General features: G+C 48.4%; 1 protein-coding gene across 1 annotated transcript in view; it reads left to right on the plus strand.

Annotated features, from left to right (window-relative positions):
* CEACAM20 (CEA cell adhesion molecule 20) overlaps nt 1-10,289 on the plus strand; it is a 29,884-nt gene that overhangs the window by 846 nt on the left and 18,749 nt on the right. Inside the window, exons 2-5 of the mRNA XM_023190551.2 lie at nt 3,480-3,623; nt 4,452-4,727; nt 5,532-5,810; nt 7,682-7,960. Of these exons, the coding sequence (XP_023046319.1) occupies nt 3,480-3,623; nt 4,452-4,727; nt 5,532-5,810; nt 7,682-7,960 (978 nt within the window). The remainder of the gene's footprint in view (nt 1-3,479; nt 3,624-4,451; nt 4,728-5,531; nt 5,811-7,681; nt 7,961-10,289) is intronic.

A 10,289-nucleotide genomic window follows, 5' to 3' on the forward strand; every position in this document is an offset into this window, starting at 1 on the left:
GTGTGTGTGTGTGTGTGTGTGTATACACAGAGAAAGACAGAGAGAGAGAAAGATGGAGTCAGAGCCACAGAACCAGAGACCCAGGGAGAAAGAGAGAGGGAAATACAGGAAGAAGAGATACACAGAGAGACAGAGACAAAAGGTAAAAATATAACCTCAGAAATGATACCAGTGGGGGCCAGGCACAGTGGCTCACGCCTGTAATCCCAGCACTTTGGGGGGCCGAGGTGGGTGGATCACATGGTCAGGAGTTCAAGAACAGCCTGGCCAAGATGGTGAAACCCTGTCTCTACTAAAAATACAAAAATTAACTGGGTGTGGTGGCGGGTACCTGTAATCCCAGCTACTTGGGTGGCTGAGGCAGGTAATTGCTTGAACCCGGGAGGCAGAAGTTGCAGTAAGCCAAGATTGTGCCATTACACTCCAGCCTGGGTGAGAGTAAGTGTCTCAAAAAAAAAAGAAAGGGAAGGAAAGAAGAGAGAGAGAGAAAGAGAGAAAAGAAAGAAAGAAAGAAAAAGAAAGAAAGAAAAGAAAGAAGGAGAAAGAAAGAAAAGAAAGAAAGAAAGAAAAAGAAAGAAAGAAAGAAAAGAAAAGAAAGAAAGACCAGTGGGAAAACAGGGAGGGGCAGAGAGAGAGGGAGACAGAGAACAAAGAGACAGAGAACTGTGTAAAGACACAGACAGAAATAGATTCAGAGACACGGGGAGAGGGAGTATCACGGAGATTCAGACAAGCAGATGAGAGATAGGCGGAGGGAGGCTGTGCCAGCCCTGGGCAGCCAGGTCCACGGATCAGGATGGGGATGAATGTGAAATTTCTGCCTAAAACGCATCTGAGACAAAAGGAAGAAACTAGAATATTTTGACGAAAAAAGTACTTTGGAAGTGAAGACACGATTTTGCAACAGGTCATGTGCAGAGGTGAGGGCTCAGCCCAGCCTTGCTGTGTGTCTCTGAGACCAGCTTCTCCTTCTCTGGGCCGGCGCTTCCTGGCTGACCCTGGAAGGGCGCAGGGGCTCCGTAGTCCTGGGAAGCTGAGAGTTATCAGCCGCATCCACAGGTGTCTCTGTGAGTGTTGCCTCTTCCTGGTGGGACAAAGGCAGGGCAATGTGAGAAGAAAGTCAGAGGGAAGGGGCCACAGCAGGCTTTCCACGGAGGGAGGCTTCCTGTCTCGGGCGGATATGATGAGGCCCTTATCAATGCTTTCACTCACATCATTTCACTTATCCTTACGACAGTTAAGTGAGGCTGGAACTGTTACTACCTCCATTTTTCAAATGGGGAAACTGGGCCTCAGATAGGGGATATCACTTGCCCAAATAAATGGCAAAAATGAGATTCAAACCCAGGTGGTCAGGCTCTGAGGCTGTGGGCCTAACCTCTAATAGCATTTGAGGCAGAGAAACCACAGACACAAGAACCCGTCATCAAGACTACCATCATCGTCATCATCGTTGCCATCATGGTGGCTGAATATTTGCTATGAACTCTGTTAAGCATGTCACATTTGATAATCTCACTCAGACTTCACAACCACCAGATAAGCTGAGTTCTATTATCTCCATTTTTCAGTTGAAGAAACTGAGCCGCACAAAGAGAAAGTCCCTTACCCATGATAGTAGGGCTAATAAGTGACAGAGCTCATATTTGTTCCTAAGAGCTCATGCCCTTATTCACTGACTGGGCAGGGAATGGGGCAGTGTTAGGACCACATTGGGGCCCTTTTGAGAGGGGCAGAGAGTCTGCGTTAATGGGGCTCATGGGAGAGATGTCAGTTGCGTGTGAGCACAGCTGCTGGGGTTGGGCCCCAGCAAAGTCTCGTGGTTTTGTTTGTTTGTTTATTTGTTTTTGTTTTGAGACAAGGTCTAGCTCTGTCACCCAGGCTGGAGTGCAATGGCATGATCTCGGCTCACCACCACCTCTGCCTCCTGGGTTCAAGAGATTCTTGTGCCTCAGCCTCCCAAGTAGTTGGGTTTACAGGTGCTTGTCACCACACCCGGCTGGTTTTTGTTTTTGTTTTTGTTTTGTAGAGATGGGGTTTCACCATGTTGACCAGGGTGATCTCAAACTCTTGGCCTCAAGTGATCTGCTCACCTCGACCTCCCAAAGGGCTGGGATTACAAGCATGAGCCACCGTGCCAGGTCCCATAGTCTCTTGCAGCCTCCGTAGTGTTGTGCAGAATGATCAAATGGAAAACTGGGAACTCATTTTTTGTGTGTGTGTTTGTATTTTTTTTTAAGACAGGATCTTGCTCTGTCACCCAGGCTGGAGTGCAATGGTGCAATCATAGCTCACTGCAGCCTCAAACACCCAGGCTCAAGTAATCCTCCCATTTCAGACTGTAGCTGGGACTACAGATGTACCCCCAGCTAATTTTAAAAAATTTTAGTACAGACAAAGCTTCACTATGTTGCCCAGGCTGGTCTCAAATTCCTTAGCTCAAGTGATCGTCCCACTTCAGCCTCCCAAAGTACTGAGATAACAGGCATGAGCCACCATACCCTGCCAAAAACTGGGAACTTCCGCTATCTTGTTCTCCTTTCCTCCCCATGCAAGATCTTGCCTAGGGGCACATCAGAGGAAGTACCAAAAGTCAATAGTTTTCACCAAGATCACAGTAAAAGTACCTGTTAATCAAGGGCTGGCTCTGTGGCCATCTCTGGGCTGACAAGAGGAATTACAGTGTTGAGAGCGCAGTCTTCAGGGCCTGGCAGGTCAGGTTTTTAGCTTCTGCCATTGACAATACCATCTTGGTGAGTGACATCACTTCTGTGAGCATCAGCTTTCCTCTATGTGGAATACAGGGACCATCATGTGTCTCCAGTAGAGGGCACATCATTGGAGAGAACACAGTGACTATCAAGGGGCCCAATTAAAGTTTGCCAATATTCATTACCACCCCCACAACAACCCTAGGAAGCAGGTGATAGTACGCCCATTTTACAGTTGAGATTGAGGCTCAGAGAGGACAAAAACATGCTGCAGCTGGGCACAGTGGCTCACACCTGTAATTCCAGCACTTTGGGAGGCCGAAGCAGGCAGATCACATGAGGTCAAGAGTTCGAGACCAGTCTGGCCAACATGGCGAAACCCCGTCTGTACTAAAAATACAAAAATTAGCTGGGCGTGGTGGCCTGTACCTATAATCCCAACTACTTAGGAGGCTGAGGCTGGAGAATCACTTGAACCCGGGAGGTGGAGGTTGCAGCGAGCTGAGATTGCGCCACTGCATGCCAGCCTGGGTGACAGAGCCAGACTCTGCCCCAGAAAACAAAAACACACACACAAACAAAAACCAACCAAACAAACAAAAAACATGCTGCAGGTCACATAGCTGGTAAGTAATGTGTAGGACTCAGGTCTCCATGGGTGGAATGCCAGCCCTGTGACCTCAGAGCTCCCTGTGCTTCTGAAGACCCTAGCCAGGCACCCCCCAACACACCTCTCCCTCCCTGAATGCCTCCTCTCTCCCCTTCTAGCCTCGCTTTGGACCATATGGAGTCCTCCAGCTGCAGCCCAGATCACCCTTGATGCCAACTCACTTGATGCCACCCAAAGTGAGGATTTTGTTCTGTCTGTGTTTGGGACCCCCAGGACACCCCAGATTCATGGCAGATCCAGAGGTGGGAGCCAGAAAACAAGATGGTCATGCTGATCTCTGCCTCCGTGGAGATCCCCCATCCAGGCCTAACACCCACAGTCCCAAGAGGACAAATCTGATTGGCTCAGCCAGAGTCTGGCAACAACTGGTCCAGCCATCTGTGCCAGGGGTTGGGGTAAAGAGGGAGGGCTGTGACTGTCATGGCTGGGGTGGGCAAAGTTGGCTAAAAAGTGGGTGGGGGGGCTGGGTGCAGTTCCTTACACCTGTCATTCCAGCACTTTGGGAGGCTGAGATGGGTGGATTAATTGAGTTTGAGACCCATCTGGGCAACATAGGGAGACCCCATGTCTAAAAAAAAAAAAAAAAAAAAAAATTCACCAGGTATGGTAGTGTACATCTGTAGTCCCAGCTATTTAGGAAGCTGAGGTGGAAGGATTGCTTGAGCCCATGAGGTCAAGGTTGCAGTAGCTGTGATTGCACCATTGCACTCCAGCCTGGGTGACACAGCGAAACCCTGTATCAATAAAGAAAAAGAGTGGGTAGGGGGCCCTTGCTGGCACCCGTGTTGTAAGCTTGATTGTCATTGCTGACTGATTGACCCCTGGTCAGGTCCCAGACCCTTTGCTTCACTTGCATAATCACTTTCAATGGGACTTGGAGAAGGGAAGTAACTTGCCCAAGATGATGCTTAGAATGAGCAGTAGATCCAGCATTCAAGCCCAGGCATCCATCCAGAGTGTCTTCTGGCAATTCCAATCTAGTCTTGTTTCTCTGGGTCCCCCTGTGACTACGTCTTGTTTGTTCTTCCTCTACCTGTGTCTCTGCCTCTGTCTCCCTTGCTTGCTTTCAGAGCTGGCCAAGCCTACTATTGCAGCCAGCCTGGGCACTGCCATAGAGCAGAAGGATATGGTGATCTTCTACTGTAACACCGAGGACGTCAACATTACCATCCACTGGGTTTCCAACAACCTCTCCGTCATGTTCCATGAGCGCATGCAGCTGTCCAAGGATGGCAAGAGCCTCACCATCCTCATTGTTCAGCGGGAAGACTCGGGGACTTACCAATGTGAAGCTCGAGATGCCCTTTTGCGCCAGAGCAGCGACCCCATCTTCCTGGATGTGAAGTGTGAGTCCCTTTCCATTCTCTCCAACCCCTCACCGACACTCACTTCCTTAGTGCCTCGTTCAGTCTCATAGCTTGAAATACCATCCAGATGTGGACTTGTCTACCTTTGAACTTCAGATGTATAACTGTTTGACATCTCTACTTGGATTCTACTGGAAACCTCCAATTTAATGTGTCTAAAATTGAGCTCCCAAACCTCAGACGTTTGATCCAAAACCTTGCCTGGATAGGGGTGAGCGAAGAGCATTAGCAGGCTCACTTTATTTATTTATTCATTCATTCATTCATTCATTCATTTTATTTGAGACAAGATCTCACTCTGTTGTCCAGGCTGGAGTGCAGTGGTGCAATCATAGCTCAATGCAGCCTTGACCTCCTGGGCTCAAGCAATCCTCCTGCCTCAGCCTCCCGAGTAGCTGGGACTACAGGCATGAGCCATTGCACCTGGCTAATTTTTAAATTTTTTGTAGAGATGGGATCTTGATATGTTGCCCTGATTGGTCTTAAACTCCTTGCTCCAATCAATCCTCTTGCCTCAGCCTCCCAAAGTGCTGGGATTACAGGTGTGAGCTACCTCAACCATTCAGCTGGCATACTTTAGACGTGTCTTTCAATCTTGCTTTACCCAGGGATGAGGCTGACATTTCATCTCCATCTGACTACTGCACCTCGTTTGTAATTGATCTAGCCTTTAAGTGGGGAGGAGGGAAATAAAATATTTATTGATCCGTTAAATACCTCCGTAAGAGACCTGTTGCTGATACTATTGTAAAGTTACTGCTGTAATTGTTCCTGTCCTCTCAGATGGTCCTGATCCTGTTGAAATCAAATTGGAGTCTGGTGTTGCCAGTGGGGAGGTGGTTGAGGTGATGGAGGGCTCCGACGTGACCTTCTTGGCAGAAACAAAGTCTCACCCACCCTCTGCCTATACCTGGTTTCTCCTTGACTCCATGCTGTCTCACACCACGAGCACATTCACTATCCGTGCTGTGTCCAGAGAACATGAGGGCCTGTACAAGTGCTTGGTGTCCAACAGTGACACCCACCTGTCCCGCCTGGGTACTCTGAAGGTTCAAGTCCTTGGTAAGTCTCCTTTCCTGGTTCCTCTCCTTTGTTCTTCTGAGAGTCAGATGCTGGCCATGTCAGAAGGAACCAAGAGTTCTTAATCCGGGGCCTTTGGATACTGTGTGAGGGAGAAATCCCTGCATGACATTGAGTTGCATGCAAAATGTTTGCGCTGTGTTCTAGAGGAAGGGTCCAGGATTGTCATCAGATTTTTGAAGGGATCTTGAACTCTAAAAAAAAAAAAAAACTTAAGAGGCCGGGCACGGTGGCTCACGCCTGTAATCCCAGCACATTGGGAGGCCGAGACGGGCAGATCACGAGGTCAGGAGATCGAGATCACCCTGGCTAACACGGTAAAAATACAAAAAATTAGCTGGGTGTGGTGGCGGGCGCCTGTAGTCCCAGCTACTCGGCAGGCTGAGGCAGGAGAATGGCATGAACCCCGGAGGCAGAGCTTGCAGTGAGTCGAGATTGGGCCACTGCACTTCAGCCTGGGCGACAGAGCAAGACTCTGTCTAAAAAACAAAAAAATCTTCAGAGCTACTGAGCTACATCAATACCCCAGAGTCTGAGGAGGACCCAGGGGTATATCCAATGCAGCTGGTGACTGAGCAGGGCTCCGACCGCAGAGAAGGCTGGGCACACTGGCTCCTTGCCTGGCTTGGCACATCCTGCAGGAGACCCTGGTGGCTCTCTAGGGGGTGCCCATGATTTGATTCTCTGAAGATGGGGGGAGGTTGTCTACATTTAAAAACACTAACACAACACTCACATACTCCATACTCAGATAATAACCCCACATGCACAGCACACTCACGCACATGTACAATACACACAGTAAACACAACTCATATATAGCACGTACACATACCGTGCAATACCACAGACATACAACACACACTCACACAAAAATACACACATATAGCATGCACACAACAGAGGTGTACAACTCACTCATCACAAAGTACATAATACATCACACATACAACAGATACACACAAACCCACAACACATACAAACCCACAGCACATACACACAAACCCACAGCACATACATCCACACAGCATATGCATACAAATCCATAACACATACACACAAACTCACAACACACACACAAAATGGTCACACATACAACACATATACAACACACATGACATACAAAACACAGACACACATATCTCACATACATCTACACAACAAACAAGATCACATATACATGACACACTCACATAAAATATATATACACCTAATATGCGCTCATGGACACACACAACATATATCATTGACATTCAGCACCCACTAAACATTACAGCCATTCAACATCACAGACACTCAAGATGGACAACATGGAAAACACACCACATACCATACAGTCAACACCCTCAACACATATATACAACAGACACACAATGCACACACAAAATACATACACATACCACATGCAGCACATACTCAGAGCATATGCACACATCACACAACACAAACACATAACACAAACAATACCATAGACACAGAACACATACTCATATACAAAAAAATACACATAACATATACTCACATACAAAGTGCACATGTGTACCACACACATACTTCATATTCAACACACACACCCAACACACACAAGAAATGCAAAACACACGCGCACCACACACTCTCCGTATACACAAAACTCATTACATATTCACATGAAAAAAATCACACAACACACATTCATCCACAGAAGACATACATGTACCCCGCACACCAGTCATATGCAAATCATATACACATACACACCAGCCACAACACACACACACACACACACTCCTGGAAAAACTTGTGGGCTCCACAAGGGCAGGAGATGGGGGAAATCTCCCTGAACCTGACCCTGTATCTCCACGTGTTTCCAGAAAAAGTGACCACGCCAAAAGTCGTGCCTTCAAGCCTGAACCTTGTGGAGAACGCCAGGTCCGTGGACCTGACCTGCCAAACCGTCAATGAGAATGTGAATGTCCGGTGGTTCCTGAGTGGCCAGCCCCTCCTGCCCAGTGAGCACCTGCAGCTGTCAGCTGGCAACAGGACCCTGGTCATCCACGGCCTCCAGCGGAATGACACGGGGCCCTATGCCTGTGAGGTCTGGAACTGGGGCAGCTGGGCCTTGAGTGAGCCCCTTGAGCTTACCATCAACTGTGAGTCAGCCGGGGCCTGGACCTTCCCCTTCTCCCTTCTTCCCTCCTTCTCTTTTAAGTTCTTCCTTCCAATCATTCATGCTATGATTACTGAGCTCCTGCTCTGTGTCAGGCATGAATCTGAGCACTGGATAAGGCCAAGTGCCTGCCCTCAGGGGGCTTATGTTCTAATGGAGAAACCAGACCATAAACAGAGAAGCAGGTGATAAGGTTTAGGGACACCACCCAGATTTAAGCTTTCCCAGGGTCTCACTGGCCCTTGTCTACAGGGAGGCAAACATAGAAACCGGGGAGAGGGGTAGTAAGAGGAGCTATATTTGTCTGGATCCTTGGAGAAGCAGACCCCAAGGTGGGATTAATGGAATTATTCATGCAAGGGTTTTATTAGGGGAAATGCTCCTGTGAGGATAACTAGGGAGGCAGCTGTAGGAAGGTTGGGGAGAGCCATCAGACTGAGAGACTGAGATGCGAGTGTGACCCCGAGTGACAGGGAGAGGGACAGAGACTTGAATAGAAGCAACTGGATAACCATGCAGTTGAAGGAACACCCATCAGGGCTGTTGGGACCTCCCGTGTCTCCCAGGAAGGGGCTTGCCTTAGTTTCCTGGATGCACTCAGGTACTGGCAGGGTGCAGCCTGTGGGAGGGCTGGGAGTAGATTTGGGGGCACAGCAATTGGGCCCTTGGTCAATTACATTTCTGCTGTTGGAGGTCTTTGAAGAGCTTCTCCTGGTGGCACAATTGTGCAGCGAGAGATGACAGGGCTGGCCAGAATGGCAACTGTCGGGTGTTGAGAAGTGGTTGCACTGTGGATGTATTTTGAATATGCTGCTGACTGATATTAGGTGAAAGAGAAAGAAAGGAGTCAAGAATGACTCTAAGGATTATTGCCTGAGCCACTGAAAGGATGTAGGAGTCATGAACCAAGATGGAGAAGATTGGGGGAGAAGAGGTTTCTGCTGGGAGAGAAGGGGGGGCGCGCTTTTGTACATGCGAAGTAGCAGGGAACACAGAGGTAGGGGTTAAGTACATGTCTTTGCTCCTCTTTACACTTCTCTGTTGCTCTCTCCTCTTTCCTTCTCAATTCAGTCGTTAAACCAAAAATATATATTTTGTGCTCTCTCTGTGGTAAGCAACATGTTGAGCATTTGATACTTGCCATGATTTTCAGCTTTCACAGCCTGCTGGGGATGGGGAGGTCACTAAGTAGGCAAATAAAACACAGCATGATAAATGGGAACTTGGGGGACAAAGGGAGGGTATGGGGAGCCCAAAGGAAGCCTCCATCTGGGGCATGTTGCAAAGGGTCATCATGAATGGGGATGTCCACTGTGAGAGCTGAAGGATGAGTAGGAGTAGGCTGGTTAGAGCAGAGGCAGGGAAGAGCATTCCAGGCAGGGGGAAGAGAGTGTGCGATGGCTTTGAGGCAAGAGAGAGTGTAACAAGGATGGAATCTCCGAGTGGGATTTAATTCCTGAATGAGAGCAAGAGGTGTGGAAAGGTGGGACCGGAGGGGGTCTGTAAGGATCAAATTGTAAATGGCCTCATCAGCCATAGGCTTTGTCCCAAGGGCACTGGGGAGCCACAGAGGGTTCTGAACACAGGAGGGACAGTGACAATTTAGTACTTAGGAAGACTTCTCTGGCTACTGTGTGGAGGATGAGACTGGGATGGGGAGACAAGGAGGAGCTGGGATGCAGGTGAGGGATCCAAGTGGGGTCAGGATGGGGAGAAATGAACAGGTTCAAAGGATGTTTGGGAGGGAGCAGAGAAGGGGTATTCCTCCCCTCCTGGAATGTCTCAATTAGCAACCTTTTGCATCCCTTCTAGTGTTTTACATTAATTTAAATAAAGTTTGACTCTTAAACTCTTCTAGGTTTTTTACAAAATAGAGACAGGGTCTTACTATGTTGCCTTGGCTGGTCTTGAACCCCTGAGCTCAAGCGATCTCCCTGCCTCAGCCTCCCAAAGTGCTGGGATTATAGGCATGAGCCATGGCCCCAGGCCCAAACTCTTTTAATTTATATGAGAAATCCAACAACTACTTTCATTTGTTTCCTTCTTGTATGTGGTAGAAGAGAAAAGTGACAATGATCCCCTCTGACATTACAAAGAAAATTTGCACGTGTTTATACCATTGAGAATACACAGGACTAGAAGTTAGGAATTATATGCACAGGACACAGCCACAATTTCCCTCACTCTCCCACTTCCTTCCTCCCTTCCTCCCTCCCTCCCTTCCTTCCTCACTTCCTCCCTCCCTCCCTTCCTTCCTCACTTCCTCCCTTCCTCCCTCCCTTCCTTCCTCCCTTCCTCCCTCCCTCCCTCCC

This window comes from Piliocolobus tephrosceles, chromosome 21 (assembly GCF_002776525.5).
Source record: "Piliocolobus tephrosceles isolate RC106 chromosome 21, ASM277652v3, whole genome shotgun sequence".
In the NCBI taxonomy this organism is placed as follows: domain Eukaryota; kingdom Metazoa; phylum Chordata; class Mammalia; order Primates; family Cercopithecidae; genus Piliocolobus; species Piliocolobus tephrosceles.